This window comes from Lonchura striata, chromosome Z, assembly GCF_046129695.1.
Source record: "Lonchura striata isolate bLonStr1 chromosome Z, bLonStr1.mat, whole genome shotgun sequence".
In the NCBI taxonomy this organism is placed as follows: domain Eukaryota; kingdom Metazoa; phylum Chordata; class Aves; order Passeriformes; family Estrildidae; genus Lonchura; species Lonchura striata.
Genome location: NC_134642.1, coordinates 9,431,717 through 9,456,395, shown reverse-complemented (window position 1 = coordinate 9,456,395; position 24,679 = coordinate 9,431,717). Strand labels below are relative to the sequence as shown.

The 24,679-nt window shown below is 33.9% G+C and overlaps 1 protein-coding gene across 1 annotated transcript in view; it reads right to left on the bottom strand.

Annotated features, from left to right (window-relative positions):
• CNTNAP4 (contactin associated protein family member 4) overlaps positions 1 to 24,679 on the bottom strand; it is a 203,894-nt gene that overhangs the window by 104,851 nt on the left and 74,364 nt on the right. The window contains exon 3 of the mRNA XM_031507421.2: positions 22,817 to 23,010. Within this exon, the coding sequence (XP_031363281.1) occupies positions 22,817 to 23,010 (194 nt within the window). The remainder of the gene's footprint in view (positions 1 to 22,816; positions 23,011 to 24,679) is intronic.

Sequence of the window (24,679 nt, the reverse complement as noted above, 5' to 3'; positions counted from 1 at the left end):
ACTTTACACCCTGATTACACCCTGATGAAATTCCACTACTGATTGTTTACATTATACCTGAACTAATCCACTATATTAATTTTCATCTCCTTAAAATGATTTTGGCACCAACAGAATGACTACCACATTCTAATTTCAAGATGAGATATTGTAACAGCAATGAAATAAATATTTTCACACCATGAAAACATATTGACAAAATCCTAATTTTTAATTGCATCAAATCTTGTGCTTAAATGACATATGCCGAGAAGAATCTTTAATTTAATTTTAATCATAAACCTTTAGTTTATAATGCTTCATGTTAAATGAAACCCCAAATCAACTTTTACAGTAAAAATAAAAAAATTCAAAATACTTCAGAAACAAAGCAAAATCCTGATAAACCCTTTATAAAACAGTAAAAAATCCACACTGTTCAATATTCTTATAACCTGAGGGTAATCAAGAAATTCATAGAAAACAAAAGATATTATTCAGAGCTAAATAATATTCCACAGAAATGATCAATAAACTTAGTAGTCTGAAATAACTATGGCTGAATAATGGCTACAAGAGCAATGATATGAGATTTCTTAAGACTATTTCATAATACTAAATGCAACTTCCACCCCTCTTATTCTGTTTCCTCTATAGTTCAACCCACTGACTGAAACAAGGGAAATAAAATATTAAAGTATCCTCTTTTAGAATAGGAAGCAAAAAGAAATATTTTGTATTTATTTCCTGCAATATTAATGATCCCTTAATGCTCACTGCACACCCTAATGATTAGGTTGTATATACAGTACACAGAAAGAATAAACTGGAAATGTTACATGATCTCTTATGACATTAAGCACAGAAATGTGTCCTACAATGAAATTCAACCTCTCTGAAAGTGTATAGAGTGTAAATGTAAAATATAATGTAAGTCAGTTTAAGAACAGCTCTTGATTTTTTATTTATTGTTTATTGATTTTTGCACTCCTTCAATAGGTTCTTACATCTCAAGAAAACCATACAGTTCCATTTATTGAACATCTTAAACATGTCTAATTTTCCCATTGAAACTGTCAAATCCAGTCAAAACTACTTGTTTCTTAGAGCGACACAAAATAATTTTGAAATGTATACTTCTCAAACATGAGGTTCTTCCCCACATTTCTATTAGAAGCAATTCTCAATCAGTCAGTACCATGAAAGAAGAAATAATAATGGATAAAACTACTTCTATCTCAATGGCAGCAAGCCAATCCCTCTGAACAGCCAAAAACCCATGAAAGTCTACACAGCGTGGCTCTGAATAGTACTTAAAACACACAACTTTTCAGACTATGATAAAGAATAGAAAGAAAATTGAAGAACAAAACTGTTTCACAGTGAAGTTTACCTGCAATAAATTTTTAATAGATGTGTCATACCACCCTTCCTGAGGGATATTTGTAGTGCCAACCACACCCCACTTCTGTTTCTGCTTTTCCCTAAGGAATTGCTTTCAAAACCACTATGGTCTTTCTAAGACTAGAACTGTAACTCTGCCATTAATCAGACAATATTCCTAAATTTAAGTGGACAATCACCTACAAAGACAAGTACTGGAGTTAAATGGAATGTTTATGTGATTGAGGGATATTTATGTAATTGATGACAAGCACAAGGTTGGATTATAATTCTTGCAGGCGGTGTGTAACAGCTTCTTTTTTGTATTTTTTCACCACTACAAGGCAATTATTATTGTCTGTGTAGAAGAAAGCAAAAGAGAAAAATAAATTTATCTAGACTTAAAATAACCTTTATATTTAAGATCTGAAATATCTGGATACATTAATATTCACAGAAGGAAATTCATTAAGCCTCTACAGCATATAATAACATGCCATGGTGGTCAAAATTTACAAAATTCAAAAATATGTAAATTAAGGAAGATTAATTAACCAATTTTTCATATTCTTCTTGAGAATGTAAAATACTTTAGTGTGCTTTCTCTGTTTTTTCTTGACTTCTGTTAGAGTGAGAAAGTGAGAAAGAGTAAACAAAAGGGAGGGAGTGGGACAAGGTAAAGAAGAGTTAGAGGTATTTAATTTATTGAAAAAGAAGCAATTTAGAAAATGAATTTAACTTTAAAAATATGAACATTGTGTAGCCTTATTATCATTCTATGTGTTAGATTTTCAAGGAGAATGGAAGTGGACTTTAGTCTTGAGCATCCAGTTGACTCTACAAAGCATCCTAAAATTTTCTATCTACTCATCACATGTGCATGTACTGAGTGAATTTTGAAGGAAAAAAAAGGCATAATAAGAACTGCATTTTTTATCCTGCCAAGGAAGCAAATTGCACCTGTAATGGGAAAGAGCGCTGACATAACATGCAATAAAAGACAAAAACCCAAAAAAGTAGCTCTCAAAGTTGTGTTAAGATCTATGTATCTTGCTGTTCACTTATATCCTGTGAACAAGTGTCACCATTCAAGAATGCTGCATAAGTAAGTGGGGTATTCAGGGACTTTATGCAACCTGTACCAGCACTCTAATGAGCTGAAGAAATTCTATGCAGAAATGAGATGTTCTTGCTTTCAAGAAGCACATTTGCTGTTTGAAATAGACTGTCAAATGAATTTTAATAAAATATAAAATATGTACAGCACATAATGATGTGGGAACTCCCTGTCTGCCCTGAGGTGCTCTGACTCCCAAGAAAACACAGACTTTGACCCTCATTCATGGAGAAAACTTCCAAAGCCTCAAGGTAAACTAGAAATCACAAAATTCTGAAATAAATTGTAGAGATTGTAGATAGTAGTGTAATATGTCACATGAGTGAGAAATTTTTATTGAAGATTTTTAGTTATAGATGAGCACATGATAAAAGATTGGGAGTGTTGTCTCAAATTCCTTTTCCCTCTCTTCTTCTTCCTCTTTCTTCTTAAGTTTAAGTAGTATCTTGTAATTACATAGAAAAATCTACATTACAAATCTTTAATAATTAGTTATTAAGTTAGAAAAAAGAAGTAAGTATCACTTCTTAATTAAGTAATTTAGTTTTTAATTAAACTTAAAAAGAACTTACAACACAAAGTTATTAACTATTTTTATGCTGTTTTCACACATACAAAATTTAAACACAGGCAGTGTACTAAATTTTTAATAAAATAACAATAAACAAAAACTAAAGACCAAAATAGTCCAATATGTCTCTCATTCCTAAAACAAAACTACTCCAAGAGGGTCACCCCTGCCAGGGGAGCCCCCAAAGAGTTACCCAACTTAAGTCCCACAAACTCACAACATATGAATTTTGAACTATCCCTAAAAGAAGAGTTGAACAGGTTTCTGCTGAAAACTATGAACAAAAAAAGCTATTGTGATCCATGTTCATGTCCTGCAGTTTCTCATTTTTATGTTCTGTACATTACAACAAATTAAACTCTAGTTGTATCAGGAAAATCCAGGAAATGTTTGATTATGATATCTAACACAGCCAATTCAATTGTCCAACAGCAAAAATCTTGGCTTACACCATTTTTGTAAAAATCCTATTTTTGAAGATTTTCTGCTCAGTATCTGAGAATGCTGGTTTAATACATATTAAATAATTTATTGTACCTGATCAAAATGTTTGATATTTGCTGCCAATAAGAGGACAACATTCCTTCAATTTTTCCTTTTACTAACAGTTCTGTGATTTTAATTTTCATATTGTATTTTTATGTAATGAATAATTTTCTCTAGTAATATTTTTTGTCTTTCATTTATTGTAGTATTTAGTATGTTATTAGTTCCATCAGTAACATTGTAAAAAAGAAAACGCCACAGTACATTGATAGTTCATTAACATAAAGATTAAAGATGACTTAGTCTTTTCAAAATGTGCATTTATTCATAGCTACTTACATTCAGCTGAAAATTTAGGGCTAAAGCTAAACCAAACAAGTGGCCTGTGATGTGTTTCATGGAACTTTCCTTGTAAACTGTTTCTGAAAGCCATTACATTTCTAACCTGAGCACAGTCATTATTACACTTACTTTGTAAACACTAATATGTAACAGTTTGTAAAAATTAGAAATAAAAATTCCATTTTTGCTATCTTTAAGTTTTTCTTTTTACAAAGTTATATTCATGAGTAGTTCAATACTTCCTTGAATTCAGGCTGTGCAGGCAGGTAAGTTTTATTTTCCTAACTACCTTGTATAGTACATAACTTAGAACTAGTATGATACAAACTGCTGAGCATAATACTTTAATACTTCCTCTCCCAAAGCAATCATATTTTTTTTGTAGATATAAAGTAAAATAATGCCTTTTTATAAACACAGTGTTGGACAAGAGGAATAATTGTAATTTGGCAGGATCTACTATCTGCAAAGACCTATATTACCTAAATTTCTTCAGGCTTTCTCTTTTGTGCACAATAATTTCAAGGAGAAATACAAAAATATACACCTCTGTTGCTACAGTATGTTTTTGTATATTAGCAGTTGATCAAAGTATGTATTAGGCTGTGGTTGAAGCACTTATTGATACACGGGTCTCATTGTGCTAGAATTGACTCATTTATTAGTCTCAGCTTGCAGACACTTAGGCAATCATGCAGAGTTTCCTCACTTGAGTTTATATATTGATTTCATGCAAGCAATATTATTAACACTAGGACCTCATGAGTTAGAAAGGCAGATCACAAGAAACAATGTCATGTCATTTCCACGTCAATAATCCAAATCAAATAATCCTTAATATCTTTAAATCTCTGTTTGTTTTGCTAATTTTGAGAAGAAGGGGAAACTACTCTCAAAAGAGCGTACACAGGAGAGTGCAAAATCACCTAAAGAAATTACATCATACCCAAGTGAGGAGCCCAAACAAACTCTACAAGTGCAATCATAGATCTGAATAAGATCATAAAAAACCCAACAGAAATAAAAATATTAGATGAAGAATTAATCAACTCCTGGAAATATGATCACTAAAAGAAACCCAAATAACTAGACAGAAAAATATTTAATAGCTGATTTCCTACCATGTGAAAGAATAGATCAGCAGATGTCCAAATCAAATGCTTAACTGTACAGACTAGATACAAAGAAGCATAGCTGAAGATTTTATCACTTTGATGAAGTTCTGATTGTGTACCTATTTGTACCTTGGTGCATGTAAATATGAAGTTCTCCCCATATTTTCCAATGATTTTGGATGGTTTCTGGAATTGCAGGGTGTTAATGGTTCCATATCCCAGTAAACCTAATTCCTGATGTGAATCATGCAGTGCAAGGACCCAGAGTAAAGGTGAGGCAAAAGGGCACAAAGTGGGAAACGGCAGCTTTTAAGGGGGCTGCACCCGAGGGAGGGCAGCCTAACAAATCAAGGGCTAGATAAGAGGAGTATGGGGTGGATATGTGTAAACATAAAACCAGTAGGGAAGGGGAAGAGGAGAGTGCATTCCTAATGTGCCAATGAGTGAAGGAAAATATCATAACTGACAGGGAGGCTTCCAGATAAATGGGTGTAGCAAATAAAGACAAGCTACCTGTCTTTAATATCTGTCTGTATTAAAGTACAGACAGGTATTACCTTTCTGTGAATTACCTTTCCTGTAATAAAGTACAGACAAGCTGCAGGGGCAGGATTTAGAAGATAGACAGGGAAGGATCTGGAAATAAGGGAGGTATACCCCAGGACTGACATGGGGAAAGGCAGGAAAGCAGGTGGAAAAATGACTTTGGGGAGAGACTATGAGGAAAACTGAACAGGGGTGAGTAGGGACAAACTATTACAATTACATTAAACAATTTCTTAAACATAAACTTCAAAATCCCACTACTACAGAAAATAGTACTGAATTGGATGGTATTTGCATTAGATTGATTTTACCAGGGAGAAAAAAAAATGCCATGGAAGTCCTTCAAATTATGAGCTCTCTGCTGCTCCTGATTGTTTCATCCTTCTTACTGCCTTAATATCCAGTGTTAACTGGTTTTGTTCATGAGCTACTCTGTTCTTAGCATTTTTTGGTTTGCACTGGGTGCCTTTTCATTTTTGTGGATAATACATACATGTCTGGTGTATGGGTGTGCATGTGTGTGTGTGTGTGTGTGTATAACAAAATTAATTAACACCTTCTAGATTATTTTGGTCTTCCAATATTAATTACTTTATTAAGTAAATATTGTATCAAGACTAACCCTAAAAGAAAGGTCGACCTAACAAATCCCATCCTTCTGATTTTCCTCTTTCAGAAGTCAGATGAAAAAAATTCTTTAGTTAGTTTATTGAATTAACTTGAATCCAGATCCTTTGTTTCTTTCCTGTGAGGGTCACCAAGGATTGGAATAGGCTATCCAAAGAAGTTGAGGAGTTTCCTTCCCTGGAGATATTTGAAAGCCATCTGACACAATCTTCAATAAGGTTTTCCAGGGGACTCTGCTCAAACAGAGAGGTTGAACTAGATGGCCTACAGTGGACCCTCCACAAATTTAATCATTCTGAGATTCTGGATTCAGTGATTAATGAGTTGTGAAAACATAATAAAGGTTAAAAAGAAAGCTTTTTTTAATTTATCAATGCTCCATTATATAGAGCTGAAATTTGCACTGCATTATACAAAAGAAATATATACAATGAAAGAAATAAATTTTGATGACAGGTTAGTTTAATAGAGTGTGCTTTCCTATATGTGAAAAAGAATTTGAAAATTAGGATGGATTTGCAAACCATCTCCTGTTCATTTTATCTGACTATTCTTTGCCTATTATGGAGGAAAAATACTATACTTATATTCACTTAAATACAAAAACCATACAAAATTTACACATTTCCTTAGTATTTTTTAGAACATGGAAATAAAAAACCTGAAACAACACAACAAACAATAAAAGTCCCGAACCAACCTAACAAACTCTCTCCCAAAAAAACCTCAAAAAATAAATAAACAAAATAGCAAAAAAAATCCCAAAACACATACAAACAAACAAAAAGAAAAACACTCATTGTGTAATGTCAGTCCATTAAGGTAGGAGGAGATATGGACATAAACAGAAATTACATTTCTTGATGAATTAATAGAGTCACAGAAAAGAAATTCATGGAGACAAGGAATAGATTTTGATATCTGTCAGTAGAGAATCAGAAACCATGAAAATTTTTCTTCAACCTATGTACAGGGCTTTGCAGCAATGCTTCTGGCATTCAAATTTTAACATTCTGCTGAAACTACCTTGTTAGAGCAAAAAAACAACAAGTACCTCTGGTCAAGTACTTTCCATTGTGTCTAATAATACAAGAATAGCACAGGATTTGGAACAGACAATTTGTCTTTGGGCAGATATTTGGTAAACCAAGAAATGCAACTGTCAAAGCTTTTTTGACTGTCAAAATTCTTCTTTCCACTTAAAGTGAATTTTTATTTCCCAATGTAAATGGTACCTCTGACCTGTCAATTCTACCTTATTGGTGTTCTCCATTGAACCAGTGCTGGCTAGCATATATGTTGACTGTCTAGAGACTTGTAGCAAAGAAGGATGTGGCTTTATATATGGTCATGCATATGTCCCCTTGCCATGCTACTTTCACATTATATTAACTGTAAAACTAACCCTAGGTGCAATTTGATAATGCAAGACATACAGATTAACATAACCAGAGTGGAATCAGTATTCTTTTATTAAAAATATGTTAAAAAGGTAAGGAAAAATACAATTTGCCTGTCTCTCATGCTATAAAAGTTGAAGAACTAAAAGGTATATGAGGAACAGAGGAAAGCATTTACATGCAGCAGGATGTAAAAAATCTATAAATATGCTCAAGAGAATACAGTCATTCTAGAAAAAAATAAAAGTCATTTGTAGTCTCAAAGAAAGAAACAATTTTGTTAAAGTTAAGTGAAGAAAAAATTCAAATTCACATATGGAAAGTATTTACTAAATGCCTCACATAAAAAGAAAAGTTATTATTGTTGTCAAAAACACTTAAAAAGCAAATAGAGAAAGTGGATTAGAGGCTTGAGAACACTAGATCTAATTTTTTTTTTTTTGGAATTCCAGAATGAAAATCATAGTTCAAGTTTATTTCTAACCTATGGAAAGCTTCTTGATCACTAAGTTAAAGAAAAAAATAAAAAAACATAAAAAACCCCAACAATTTTAATAGGAACATAATGACAAGAGATAACAGGGAGTCATGTACTACTTTTCTTCATACCATTTGTAGTATGATTACACTGATATATCCTTACATTCCAGAGCTTGAAAAATAATGTGTGTGTATATATATATAAATATACCTACATAGACACATACATATATGTGTTGCAGTCTAGGTAGTGTTAAGTGAAAAGAAACAGAAATTATCCAAAGTTCTTTCTATATTTCAGTTAAAGTTAAATTAGTATAACTCTGATGAAAAAGAAAGTTTCATGTAAAGTCTTACAGTTAAATATCAGGAATCCAAAAACTTTGATCTCCTACCAGATTTGAAGATGTAATAAAATGTCGATATATCTTAACCTTGGAAATGTAAGGCAAAACTGAACACCTCATCTTCAGCAAAGATGGCAAAACAATAAACCTGGGTCCACTTTATCTCCTGTTATTCATAACAGCTCAGTGTGTTAATAAATCTGACATCTCAAAAAGTTTCTGTCCACCTCTGATATTAATAAGATGAAAAGTAAAACTCAAATCTTTTTAAGCATACTTTTGTTTACCAGAATCATAATGTCACTTCTACATAGATGCTGATAAATAAGTTTACTTTTTTAAAACCATGTTGAGCAAGCTTTTTAATTGAACATATTTTTTAAAAATAAGAAGAAATTTTCCTGACAGTAAGAAATATTTTTTTACTATGAATGAACTGAAAGGTTATAGCTAAACAAATTTCAACTTATGACAGTTCTCCTAGTTATTTTTAAGATGCCTTAAACACCTGTCTTATTGTTAATAGAATGATCTCACAACTACCTGCCATTATTTTTATGTGGTGGTCATTGGTTTTTGAAAAAAACCAAAAAAGCCTACATGAACTATCCATGGGTTTTTTCTAAGTGTATTTGAGGTTTTGTCAATTTTAATCATTATTCACAAACCCATACACAGATCTGAGGAAAAGGCATATGTCCACTTAAATTTTTTAAGAAGACACAAAAGATCAGTACAGAATTCTTCATGTGCGCATTTTTCAATATAACATAGAGGTTTTTACTTTCTTTCTCTGCTTTCTTCATCTAAGGATGCAAGACCAATATGGAAGATTCATAAAATATAGCGTTCAACACTGTTGAAGGTAATAACTGGACACAAATCCAGGCCGTTTTGTAGGCTGAACAATAGACAGGAAATAGAGCTGTTTTTCTCACATCAAAACTTATCTTCTGCACATATGCCTTGTGTCCCTTGTTCCCTCTTACTACTGAAAAATATTATTGTCCATGAGACCTTTCCTTCAAAACAAGGACTGAACTAATGAAGCCTGGACAGATTTCCATAATATTATTGCTGGCCAAAAACTATTGTTCTCCAGTAATCTGTTTCACATAACTGTATTTCCAGTTATGACATTTGAGAATAAAATTTCTTCTAAAAATTTGGCATCATAATATTGCTATTATTACAGACTACACACTCAAAAATGTTAACTTATACTGAAATCAGCTTTTAACAAGAAAATGTTGTTGCCAATACTTTCTTTATTGTATAATTATTACAATAGTAAGTTTAAGTTTTCAAGACAGCTTATTTTCTATTCAAAAGGCAAACTATTACAAAGTGAAAGAAAATAATTATTAATATGGAACTAAACTAGTATGGCTTTCTAAAATAAATTTTTGGAAACATATACTGATGCTGTTTCCTAGAAATATGACAGGAGACCATTTGACTTACAAAGGTCATTTGTTCTGGGGATACTTATATCCCTGAGCTGGAAGGCAGGGGTGAGGAGAGGAATGAAGGGCTGAAAATTAAAGGGGAAATAGTGACCTGCTACACTACTTAGTCACACAGAGATCTACCAAGCCAGATGGAATTCACCCACAGGTACTGAGGGAGCTGGTAGAAGTGCTGAGAGGCTTCCAATCACTGATCAGCAGTCCTGGTTAATCAGAGAGGTCTCGGGTGATTCAGTTAGCAAATGTGAGCCCCATCTACAAAAAGGCCCAGTAAGGAGATAGAGGTTTACTCTTTCCCTAATGTAAAAACATTATTTGCATCTCAAACAAATACTTACTCTTAGAGTTTAATAATATCACGGTCAGTGATAGAACAGAGACATGACATATATCTCTAGTTTTAGATAGAAGCAACTTTTTTCCTGTTAACATTCTGAATTTTTATCATGTTAGGAAGAGAGAATTTATTTAAAATCATGTGTTGGAGGTTAGGGTTCTTTCTTTTGTTTTCTTTCTGTTAGGGAATTTTTTCCCATTTTGTTGCTAAGAGACATTAACAACTGCAAAATTAGACAAAAGAAGTTGACCTGGGAAGGATGTAGCTGGCTACTCTCATGTCAGAGGGTTTCTCTTGCAAGGGCAGAGATTTAACAAGGATTGGGCTGGGAAAAAGGAGGCTGGGGCAGCTCCTAGCTTTGGAGAAGGATAGTCAGAGCTGCTGCTTGTGAAGGACTGGGGGGCAGGTGTGAGAAGAGGGAGAGGAATTCCCTGCAGCCGCTGGAGCCCAGCCTGGTCCTGCTTCTTCTGCCACGGAGTGAGAGCAGCCACTGAACTGGGACCTTATTAACAGCCAACCTCACTAAAAAAGGGACTTTTCACCATCTGCTGGGGTGCCTCAGGAGAAAACCCCGGGATCCCAAGTGCTTTTCCCTCCCAGGGAACTTGGGAGGGGAAAGCTCCAGCCAGCTCCTCTTGGCTCTGGAGTTGGGCTGCAGCCCTGCCACTTCTCTGGGTTTTTGGTATGCTGTAGCTCGGACCCTCTGCCTGCTGGGACACCCCGGGGTTCCAGCTACAGCCTGCCCTGACATTCCAGCTGCTGCTGGGGCCCGTCTTTGCCAGCCCATCACCATTACAGTGTGAGGGAGCCGGGACAGACCCACTCAAAGAGTGGGAAGAGACTTCCATGGGATTTTTGCTCTTGTTTGCTATCACTGCCACTGTCGTTGGTTTGCCTTGCTACACACACTAGTAAAGAACTGTTATTCCATTTTTCATATCTTTTCCTGAAAGCCCCTTAATTTCAGAGTTATAATATTTTGGTGGGAAGGGCATCATATTCCCCATCCCAAGGGAGGTTCCCACTTCCGTTGGCAGACACCTTTCAAACCAAGACACCATGTTAAAGTGTATGAATTGCCTATATTACTTAGCAGGTATCTTCAGGACTTGTGATATTTCCTGGGAATTGCTGTTATTCTGTCCCAGATTCAAGATTTCCACCCTTAGGCATTCCACTAAATCTAACTAAAAGGTGGTGTAACAGGAGAAACAAACAGACACATGGGTAGATGGAGACACTGTTTCAGACCCTGGAAAGATTAGGTACAAATTTTCACTTCACTGGTTTGCTAATGTCAGTTCCTTACTGCTTTACTGTTGAAGAACAGTAAGATTGTGGGACAACTTGAGTTTATGATGGCAATGTTTTCAGTCTGGGAAACATTAAAGACAAAACTGCTGTCCTGAATCTGAGACTCCTTCAACTCTCACCACCTACTCTGTGCCAGAATGTGATGAAGATTGATGGACAGCCAGAAGGAGAAACCAGAGTGCTTGCAATTTTCAGCAATGGAAAAAAGAATGGGAAAACTTTTGTTGCTGAGATCACCACAAATCCCTCTTTCCACAACTCTAACTGCCCTGAGTGGAACATTGCACCTGTTCAAATTCAAAAGAACTTCTGATGACTCCATAAGCTAAAATAGAGAAGGAAACTATGCAGAAATCACAATCTCTGGCATGTACTAGGATAAAGGACAAAAAACAACAACAACAAAATTGACCACTTCCTTTGCTCATCCCCCAGGACAATAAAATAACAATTTTCCATAAGAGATTTTAGTTAGTGAAGACCTCATAATACCAATCTAATAATAAATTCAAGTGTTAAATCAAGCCACACAATTTTACAGATTAATTTAAAACTCCAGATATGCAACTCCTCATCTCTTATCTGTGACATACTTCAGCCTGTTTTTATAAAAAAATAAAAAAGTAAGATATTAATAAGAGTTTAAATGGGTGAATTTTCTAGTAGAATATCCCAAGTTTTTTCATAGTCACCTTGCAGGTGTGTGATAACCCTCTGAAACCTAGACTCAGCCTTAGAAAAGCAAAACCTGAAGAAACCATGTGCATTCATGGATAATTAAATACACTGAATATATACAAAGTAGATCAGACTCAAGGAGTAAAATCCTGCCCAACTTGTTGATTTTCTAGATGAAAAAGCAAGAAAAACCCCTACTTTAAATCTCAGTCTTTCCTCTTCATTAAGTGAAGCTGATCTTTGGGTCTTTCATTTTAAAATAAAAAAAAATGGCTTCAGACTGTTAACCTGGTCATGACTTTGCAGCAAGCACATTCTCATAAAGTCATCACATAAACTCACCCCTTAATTAGCCTATACACTATTAATTCATAAAATTATGACAAAAAATTAGACTGGAAAATTTTTCATAAGAAGATGTTGGCATGATGACTGGTAGTGGCTAAGACTACCGTGGCTGAATAATATTCTTCTTGTGTCTTAATGGTATTCTTCTGTAGTTTTATACAGGCTTCTGCATACTTTTGGGGATTCGTTGGCCCAAGGGGGAGAAAAAAAAGTAACTCTTTCCACAAACAAAGAGTTTGAAGGACAGTAACTTTCTCTCACTTCTCAAAATAAGCTATTGTATATTTTCCTAAGGACTAGAGGTAAAGCCTGACCTTTGTACTTCTCTTTTTATCTCCACCAATACAACAAACACTAAGTCCTAACAGGTATTAAAACATAATTAGCAACAACTGAGGATATGCTGCATGCTAAAAATCTTCAGGATATATCTGATAAGTTTTGCATTCTACGGATTAAAATTTTCAAGGTTATTTGTCATTACATATTTGAATTTTGAGAGACTGAAATGTTATGGTTAATGGCTCTTAACAGGAATAAATGCCCAAATATTTCTGACTGGAGGTGAATAAATGCATTCTAGGCTTTGAAAGATTGAGTTGTTTGGAAGAGTAATGTAGTTTATGTTTGACTGTGATAGAGATTCATAAAGGTAACTGGTAGAGGATTTAAAACTTGCCATGCCAAGGCTAATATAGATATATGTATCTCTTTGAGGCAAAATGATCAGTTAAGTCAGAAAAACCATGCATAAAGGTTAAAAAACACTTTTCCACTCTTTCTCTATTTTCCAGTCACTATGCTGCTAGAGAATAAGTTAATAGCTCACAAATTTGAAGAAAAAGTCCATGCTGACTCCAGCTTGTATCTATGATTGGGCACTAGCAAAATGTAGTTTTTCATATTCCAGTAACAACAAAGAAGCCCTTAACTAAGGGCCTAGCACAAGTATCTACAACTATCTGATAGAGATTCAGGATATTATGCTGAATTATACATGAACCATGAATTCTATATGAATTCTAGCTAGCATATTGACAGATAACTATATATCAAAGTAGAGGAAGGGACTCCATGAGGAGCATTTAGGGAGTTCTTTTCAGTGATATTTTAATTAGGGCTACTTAAACTAGAAAAAATAAGGCAATTTAAGAAGTAGGAAAGAATAAGGTATTCACTGAATTTTCAAAGTATAGATCTGATCACACAGAAATCTTTAATATATATGAATAGTACTGCTATAGTTGCTGAATCACTTACTTTAAACACACTGAAATATTCCTTGCACAATTTAAGTGTAGCAAGTTTTATCCAAAGGAAGAAATATGCAATGAAGTTCATTCAAAACTACTTACCAGTGACCTTTAAAACAAGTGGTAGCAAATGCCACTGTCTGGCAGCAGAAAATGTAGATTTAAACGGGTTAAACACCTATTCCTAAAACCTATTCCTTATTCAGCACAGAAATGCAAGATCCTAAGATTTAAGTACATGCAGTAGAGGAATAAAATTCCATTTATGAAAAGGACCTAAAATATAGAAACAAGAAAGTACACAGTATTGATATACAAATTACTAAACTTCTTTGTTCTTACATGATCCAAGTTTCCAATAATGAATCAAGAATATATAAAGTAGAAGCTTGTAAAACTTTAGTAAATTCTGTGCCATTATCAACACTATGAAGATATGATGATCACATGGAATCTTAGACAGCTAAAAAAAATATCCACAGTGAAGTTTTTACCAAGATACTGGTCAGGCTTGTATCAATTGAAGGTGATGTTGATAAAATAAAGACATTTACACTAAATGGTATATGAACATTTTACTTCAAAAAACAACAAAAATTGTATTCACTATCTCAAATTTTTTTTTTTTTTGTGTATCTGTCTGTCTTAAACACAGAGATTTCATTTTTAGAGTGTGCAGGAAAGTCACAAGGCTAAGGTTGCTTTGGAATTAAATCTGTAAGGGATTTCAAGGACATTGGTAATAAAATGAAGGTTAAGAGGAATGTGGGTCTCATGCAGAATAGTGTAGGTGTCCTACAAAAGACAGAGAAGGAGGGGATACTGAATGCCTTTTTGAGTTTAGTCTTTAATGCTAAAGGTAGGCCTTGGGGACCTCAGGAAGCAAGAGCACTAAAACAGGTTTCCCAGAGAGACTGTGGAGGCTCCTTCTCTGGAAACATTCAAAATCCACCTAGATGTGATTTTGTGCCCTAGCTGATTCTGCTTAAGCAGTGATGTTTGACTAGATATCTCCAGAGGTCCTGTCTAACGCAAACCACTCCGTGATTCACCCTACATTTAAACTGTATTTGCCCATTAAGAAAAATACTTTGGAAATAGATTTCAATTTTTTCCCCCAAAAGTCTCTGCATTCTAGAAGTGTTCAGAAGATGATTCTTTCCCATTATTTACAATCTTAACTACATAAACAAATTGTGAGGCAGAGGTTTTCTAGGTTTCCAGTGAATGCTAAGGCATCTGCTTATGAAACAGAACAGCTACAAAAGAATAAAGGCAGATCTTAGTTCCACAGTAGCCTGAAAACTGCCATTCAGTCATGTAAGAGAAGAAGATTACTAGGCATGGCATGTGCTTTACAGAAATGCAGATACAGAGAAAGAGCAGTAACAGATGAAAATTGGATTGAAAACACTGAAATATTATTGACAAAAATCAGATTCCTAAAAGTTAAAATAGGAAACTGGGCATCTAAGTGTATGTTGGAACTGCCAAGTTCAAGAAACACTAATATCTCTAAATTCTTATTTCTACTTTTAGGACTTTAGTTTCAATGCTTAAAAAGTTTTGTAAAGGAAATTTAAGTGTCTAAAAGGGAAATGTGAAAATAAGTCAAATATTACTAAATTGTAGACATGGCATATTATTAAAATAACTCATAAACTATTAAAATGGCATGACCATCACAATAAGAGGGTTAAGACATTATATAATCAAAATAATCTGAGGTTTTCTCTGAAGGCATAAAACAAATCCATGTATGACAGAGACATTGTTCAAATTAAGTCTGAAGTTCACATCTGAAAGTAGTTTTGCTCTATTTAAGGAGAGTGGCTGGAATAAACAAGAGAGAAGCTGAATATATGGTCTGCTGCTACTTAGTTGCTCAATAAGCCTTGAGCAAACTGAACAGACTCTGTTCTGATTATAAAATGAAATGCTTTCTTCAAAGGCAGCTTGATTTCTTCAAGCACACAATCTGTCTGTTGCAGAAAATAGGGACAATATTTTCCCAGCCATAGTACATTTTTCCTCATCCATCATAAGTCATTTTCAGGAAGGCATATGTGTTCAAGCACAAGCTTCTCATATTAGAATGAGAATGATAGGGATCAGTGCAATATCACTTGAGAGCAGCCAGCACCTGAGAGGCAAGACAAATAACTAATTTTTTTGTAGTTCTAATGCTTTCTATGGCATTTTCTGCACACATATGAACATTACAATGTTATTAAGACAACCAATAGGTAAAGGCAATACAAAATAATTCATCACATATCACAGTGAATTATTATAATGGAAAAATGGTGCACTCGCATCAATATATTTAGAGATAATATGTTTAGAGTACAAATAATCGGAGATCTAAAGAAAATAATTTCCTTAATGAAAATGCACTATTTTTAACTTGCAAAAACAACTCAAGATAATAGCAATGTCATTTACAGGATTTCTCCATCTTAGAAGCACAGAATCATTTATAGCACAAGCTCACTAACTAAATATGCAGAAAGGGCAGAAGTAAATAACTGGATGCTTGTTGTTTCTCTTGTAGTACCCAAACATGGAAAGCTGTAGCTGTTTTGCTATTGCTTATGATGCAGCTGGAAACAGACTGGAAAATAGCCCTCATCAAGATCAGTCCCAGAAGCCAATTCTGGTACACAGTTAATAGAGTGCATAGTGGAAATCTTCAGAATAACAAAGTATCATCCTAATACGTTTACATTTGTTTCCCAAAGCTGCTGACAATTTGATGACTGCAACATTAACACAGATATGTAAAATAATCTGTGAATGTTTAAATCTAAGAGACTATTTGCTTCTGTGTGCTGCTGGATTTGCATATTTTCAAGGCGCTTTGCTGTCCTTGATTAAATACACGGTTTGTAAATGTGTGTGTGTGTAGGGTTTTTTTCACATATGGTCTGCCATCATATGCATAGCATCAATATATATTTCACCTATTCTGGCATTAACAATTTCTTTAATGTTTACCCACAAAAATTATATAGGTTTTATTTAAGGCACTACATGCTTTGCTGATGTTTCAATCTTTTTTCCTTTCTTTTAACTTACCTTAAATATTCTGGGACAGGTTAACCTTGATGCATGCATTCATCTTTTCACCTAATATAAGATATTTTATACAGTACATTAATCATTGTGACTGCAAAATTAGATTGCCATTATTAGATTGCCATTTAAGTGTCTAAAAATAGCACTACGGTCAGAGTGTTTTTAAAACAGAAGTAGATAAAGAAATGCAAAGGCTTATAAAATAAGTTCAGAAAAATTATGTTTTATATGTCTTAAATAAATATTAAAATGTCCTCATCATAAGCAGAAGTTTATGCCAGCAAACAATTTCACAAAAGCATTTGCACAATAGTCCCCTGTCTGTATTATTCTACCCAAGATTCCTTGCATTTCTTCATACTTAATTTTTCATATTTCCCTTTAAGCTCCTTTTATACTCCAAGTCAAGAATGTTCTCCTCCTTTGTTTTTTCCTGCCTCTTCCTGTATTCCCCTTCATCTTTCCCCAGTCTGTGGGAGGATGGATTGTAGGAGAATAGAGATAGTGCTGAAAGCAATCTCACCCCTGAGGAGTTGCAGCTGTACTAATTACAAAAGACTAATTACCAAACAGCCCTGCACTTAATAAGGCACAGCTATGTCCAGTAAGAATGGGTGTTATAGAAGAGTGGGTTAGCTAGCTGAGAGGAAAGCTGGAGTTTGTCGGCTGTGCTGCAAGGAGGACGGGTCAGGCAGTTGTGTGAGAGACAGTAAGGGTCAGTATGTGCTGTAAGGGACAGGAAGGAGTCAGCTGGCTGTGTGGAAGAAAGATAAAAAGAGTCAGTGTTGCAAGGAGCTGCCCATGAGAACTCACAGAGAGGTGTGAATGTCTTACATTAGGATGATAAACTGATGTTGGTCAATTGGTGCCAAGCACTGACACCAATAATTGGTGGCCCGTACAGGGATGATCCCAACAGCAGTCAACAAAAACCATCAAATGCTCCCTTAGTCAGTTCACAAACAGCTCCATGCTGGGCAGATGTGTTGATGTGCTGGAGAGTAGAAAGCTCTACAGAGGGATCCAAACAGGCTGGATTGATGGGCTGGGGCTTGTTGTATGAAAATACCTTAAAGACCTCCTAGTCCTAGAACCCCTGCCATGGGCAGGGATGTCTTCCAGCAGAAGTGTTTTCTGTCACACATTTCCTCTTTAAGGGGGGTGACTCTTCACACTCTTCTGTACTTAAGCATGTGTCCTTTCCACAGATTGCAGTCCTTCAGCTACTCAATGGTCCAGTGTGAGTCCCCCATGGGGGTCATTACTATATGCTCTAATCCATAGAGAAAGAGGTTCTCTCTTACAGAAGAAGTGTTAGGCAGTCTGAAGTCACAATACTTCAAAACTGTACCTACGGAAAATATAGTGATAGAGTCCCTATTGCCTTGTAGAAGAAATCAACAGAAAAACCTTTTGGGTCCAAAAAAGTAGCATATATACAAGTAGCAGTCTTTTGCTACTAAAGTGGAGCAAATTATGATCAAGAATGATGACTGGTCTCTAAGGAGGAGGAGCATAGCAGACGTGTATCACTGAGTCTAAGAAAGAGTCACCAGCTTTATAAAAACAATGTATTCTTTAAACTTATAATGTGATTATCACAGAATACTTGTGATTTTGTATTTCTTAACCTGCAACTTTGCATAATTGTGAGTTATTTTACACCATAGGGAGTCTCCAATAAAATATAAAGCCCCAATTCCTTTAAAAAGGAAGTTGTGAAGCAATTCTGTAGCAATGCAAACAGAATTAATTCTTTACCATTCATAAAATTATGCTGCATACCATAAGAATAATAAATGTTACAGTGAAAATACTTCTGTGCAAACTCACAGGGTTGAGGATATTACAATAAAACTACACTTTTAACTTCAGCTAAGTTAAATTAAACACACAGTAGACCTCAGACCGTAAATATATGTACAAAAATAAACAGACATAAACAAATTTTTCTTCTAAAGGAAAATTTATTAAAATGGTCATAATTTCCTTAAATTTTAGCTATTTTTGACTATAGATTTATTTTCTCTCTTTGGAAATAATTTTTAAGATTCAAAACAAATAAAAGTGCAAATTCATTTCCAGCTGTGGAATATATAAATTATTATTCTCACAAGAAAAAAAGTCCACAAAATTGAAGGCTGAATATATGTGTATTTCCATAGGTGTGTCAGAGAAGAAATATTCCACCTTAAATCAGAGAGGAATTACATTTCTTTTTTTCCTCAAAACTCCTGCTGGTGAATGACATTGAGATGCTTTTCTTCATGAGTTATATGACTCCTGTTTTCACTGAAATCGTCAGCCATTGGAAACTTGTTATTCAAACTGTAAATTGCTATACTTCTTCTCCCTCTTAACTCCTCCCTTTTAATCTCTTTATCTTATTACTCTTCTTTTAAAAGAAGAGCCATAAGTAAAGTCAAGGAGAGAGTACACAGCACAAAAACACTCGTCATACAAAACCATGAATTTAGTTAAATCCAGAAATTATACTAGTTGAAAGGATCAGTATACATAGCCCCAAAGAGATAAATAAATAATCACCAAAATACAGGTGATGATATCTAGAATTATGAGGAAGAATACAAATACAAATAACGAGTATGAATAAATAGCAATACCTCTAATAAAGGTAGTATTTAAAGACATAAGACTTCCTAGCACTTCTTGTCTAAAATTTAAATGTATTTTTTGTTATGTTTTACTGTATACCTCCTGAGGTCTGACAGAAGAAAAGTGAAAAAAACCCATCATTTCCAGAGGAAAAAATCTGATAACTTAATATACAAAGAGATTTGAGGCCTCTGCTCATTTTAAAGGTAAAAAAAGAACAATGCAAAAGATTTGGCTTGGAAGTTTGGACTTTACTGCCTCTGAAACTATATCCTAAGGAATAGGAACACGATAAAAAGATTGAAGAATATAAAAGGGCACAACATGTGTTGTTCAAAAACTTCTATATTTATGGTAAAATTAAAGAAAATATAAAATTGAGTTTAATTAATTTCTTTCCAAGAGTCAACTAATCATTATCAAAGGGAGCTGTTTCTGTGCAAAAATATGTTCTTTACTACTATATAACAACTAATTCACTTGAGAATTACATCTTGACCAGAACTGTACCAATTACTAAAAGAGATGTAAATATTGATTCTACTAAGGTCTGACTGAAAAAAAAAATCTTAAAATAAATGCCAAGAATGGGGCAGAAAATACTTACAATTAACTTTAAAGAAATAGTGACAGTAAGATCAGTAAGGACAGAGATCAAAATGTATTGTTGAAATATGAAAAACTCTATTTTAGAACATATAGCTAAAAATACTTCATCTATAGGGACAGGAGAGCTAGGAATTAAATGTAATGTAATTAGTCTTTCCAACACTCCTCTAGTAATTAGTAATTAAATTATTTTATGCAATAAATTAAATCCAAATAAAATACAATCTTTCTACAGTTAAGAGACAGCAAGTAATGCATACATTTAGGTCATCAGTACAACAAGAAAACTAGAACACGGAGAGCAAAATATACTGCAGAAGTAAAGACTACAGTCACCATGTTGCTCTCTAAACCAATTCCCAATACACAGAAAAGTGAAAACAAATATTTAATATTTAGCAGCAGGGAAGGGAGAGAGGCTAATCTCACCTAACTTCAGAATTTTTACATCCAAATTCAGCACCAACACACAACCAAGTGTTTTATAAGCAGGGGAAAATGAAATATGGTTCATTACAACCTAAGCAAGACACCTATGGTCAGAGGAGTTAGCCTTGGGAAGAACTACCTCTCCACAGACTATTAAGAGAGCTTTGATAACTGGATAATTTGCAGATGTGTAGATAGTATTCTTTGACCTCAGTTGCTATAAAAATTTTACAGTGGATGAAAAAGCTGTAATAGCTGCACAGTGACAGGAGTTTCAGAACCTTAAGATAAGCCATAAGGAAACAAAGACAGTTCAAAACTATCTTCTGAAAAGAAAAATGGGAAGCAGGAAGTGGTGAATTTGCGGACAATTATCTCTACTTAAGTCTACAAAAAGTGGCTATGAAGTAAAAATTCTAGTGAAGATTTCAACACAGCGCCCTCAGAACTGAACAACTTCCATCATTCTAATGCAGAATAGTATTAAGAAAACCCCAAAAGTTACTTCTGGTCAGTAACCTTGTAACAGGACAATGAGTCAGTTAAACATAAGATAGAAGTAACACAGTACACTTTATAAAATGTTGGAGGTTCTTGCCTTAATGAACTTGAGTATGTCATTTAAGAAGCCAGCATAAAGAGATAAGTCAGAGAAAATCTATAAAATAAATAGGGATTTAAGAGTTTCACTTTGAGACTACATCTGTGTATTAGTTTAGAAAAGAGAAAATATATTCCCCTAGAAGCAGAACTCCTAAATAAAGATACATAAAAAAGATCAATAGACTGCCCTGAATTTGATGGTTTGCATCCTTGAATTATTCATTACTGCCTGCAAGCCATACCTTCAATCTGCATTGCAATCATTAAAATAATAATTTTTTATTAAGTTTGAGATGATGGAATTGAAGCTTCACTTTTTAGCTCATACAGATCCAACAACCCCCTTTATCCAATGTATGTATCAACACTTAACTATTTTTCTTAACTTTCGTTTGATATTTTACTGGTGGCAATATTCAAGAAATAACAATCTGCATCATTATTTGCAATATTAATATCAAATTTCAAAAGAGCCATCATGGAAGAGACCAAGCTGCCATACCTCTCAGATATGTTTTGTCAGACTGCCTTAAGATGAGCAAAGACAATATTGTAGCAGCTTATGCTCATTTAATATTTGGAAAATTGATTGATTTTCTAACTCCCCACAGCCATATGGATTAGAAACTCATTTATTTCTCTTTGTTATGAAAACACAATCTGAAGCAGAAGTATGTAGCAAATTTAAAAAGCAGGATAATTATGCAACAAGTAAAACACTGCATAATCTCATTATACCATAGATAGGCTTTGACAGTAAGAGTGACATGAACATTTTGAATTAAAAGTCAACAAAATCAAAATGCATAAAATGAAATACATTTTAGCATAATTTTTAACTGCAGCAAGAAACAAGACTTAGAAAAATTTAGAAATAAATCAGCTCTATGCATGGAGAACAGAATTCACTTGACAGGATACAATAACATATCACGAGTTCCAATACTCTTTCTCTAGTCCAAGCTGCCAATTATCGGGGATCAAAGAAAAATGCAAGCCTTTTCTAAAATTATATAGTCCACTTTTTCATGCAGATTTGGAACACAATCTCTCAGGTTTTTTCTACTTTTCTGTCATTTATATTCATGCAAAAAGAAACTCTTGATCTTATTAATGGCTTATTAATTATCATATTTACAAAGATGGTCAGAGATAAGCAGGTTACAGCATCAGAAACCAGACTCTGAATTTGATGACCAGAACTTAAATATTGCTTAATTTATTTGCTTTTTTAAATAGACTGGAATTTGCTTGCTTAAGATTTCTTTTCCTTTGGTTGTTTCATTGTATTCTTACAATCAGTTTAAACATTGCATAAAAAATAAAGCGTTTTGTTTTGTTTTTTAACCATAACAAAAAACCAAGTTTCATGCACTGGGATCAATGCTTTTGAGAAAAAGAAGTTTGCCATACAAGCAAGACAAAAGAGGTTTTGTAGTACATTTTTAATCCTCAGAATAATTCCTTGTGTCTTAATGGAGTACTTCTATGGCTAGAATTTTGATGCTTGTTTGCTTTTTACTGTCTTTCATCCTTTCAAGAGCTAAATTGCTTTGTATATTTCATTATCTAAACATTTTTAGTGTAGTTCTTTATATTCTACAGCTTTGTTTAGATTTGCAACTATACGCAGTAAGTTGCCTTTAAATCTTTTGCAGAAACTTAATTCTCATTATTGAAAGTACATACCCAAATGCTTTCTTCTTGACGATATTGTTTCCAATTCTGTCCACTGTCACTGAACATCAGAAGGTAGCTTGTCACCCAGTCTGAGCTCCCATAACCACCTTGAGTAGCAACAGCAGTAATCTCAGTCCTCTCACCAAGATCAATCTGAAGCCACTGATATTTGTTGGACACAAGTGGAGACCAGCCACCAGCACCTTAAAAACAATGAAAAAGAGTGAAAAGTATTTCTAAAAATAAGCAAGTTAACATGAAACTAGTATATACAAAAACAAATTAGGTCATTTGAGCAATATTTTCTAATGAAAAATGTCCATCTCCAATGTAAGGGTTTCAAACAAGATGATTGTTAGGAGTCCCTTCCAACTCAAGCAATATGATGATTCTCTGATTCTAATTCAAGATATAGTTGCATCAAAAGTATTTTGATACTATTTAGCAAGTATTCTGAAAATGTACACTAGATTACTAGATACCTGTAACAAAATATAATTATTCTAAATTATTAGGAATGGATTTTGTCTTTCTTGAAGTTCTACAATAAATTCTACAGAGTAATTTTTACCAACAAGACTCTAAGTAAAAAAATCTAAATTTTATATTTTTATTTTATACACCTCAGTTTCATTCTATGTAGATTAGAAGATCTCCAGACATTCTGTCTAACCTCAGTGATTCTGCATTATTCTGTTATGTGAGGCCTGGATATAAAAGCTTACATATGAAACAATAAAGCATAGTTAGATGGCAAATTTGAATATGCTCTTTAAAATAACCAAGAAATCTGTAAGCAAAATGATAAAATAGTATGAGGTATACACATGCAGTTTCAAGCACAGGTACAATTGTCTGCATAGCTACATCTCAGTATTTTTACTAATCAGAAAAATATTAAAAGGAAGAAAAGAAATCAATTCAGTGCTCCTTTGTTTTCCTTATTTTTTTGCTTTTGTTTACTCAGATCATGCTAGTTTCCCTGTAAAGCTGTGTGGGAAAGGTCAAGGGTAGGTAATCAAACAATCTCATAAGAGAAAACATTGATTTACAGAAATAAATTGCAAAATATGCAAGTATTCAGACACAACATCTGGTGAGTTTTACCAGAAAAGAGTGTGATAAAAACTAAAAAATACCCATTATTTAAGAACATATTCAGATCTAACTCTGAAAAACACAATGTAAGAGGCACCTTGAAAAATTCTTAAATCATGCATACACAGAACCAGAACAGACATATCTAGTTTCCACAACAATCAGTTAGCTACAATCCAATTTTATGCTTGTATGGGCTTCAAGATTTAGAAAAATTCATAACTAAATACTACATGTTGCTTAATTCTGTTTAGAGTCACGAGTCAAGTTCTTGACATTACCTCCTCTAGGAAAGAAAAAGAAAAGAAATTTTTACTGAGGGATGTAATATTGTCATTTAAATATAAAGGTGTGGAAAACTATACAGGTATTCATACATTGCAGAAGAAGTGAGGTCCATTGTACAGAGCCAAGCAGAAAGAGCTGAGAGAAAAACATAACGTCCCATATATGTAAAACAGTTGTCCACATATTTATAAGCAAACTGTATATAAACTGTAACAGAATTAAAACTATGGAGTTAAAACTATGGAGTCAAAAACTATGTGTATTTTCCCCCTCTTTATCTAAATCAATATTTTGAATTTTATGTAAATATATGATTTCAGTGGCTGCATTTCAGTTACTCTCAAGCGGATTTGAAAGCTTTTCCTTATGACCACATAATTTCATCTTTTAGTGGCTGTGCAGAACAGTGTGCTGGCATCAAACAAGAAAACTTTATAATCAGTTGGCATGGGAGGTAAATAAGGGCCCTTACACCCACAGACAGAG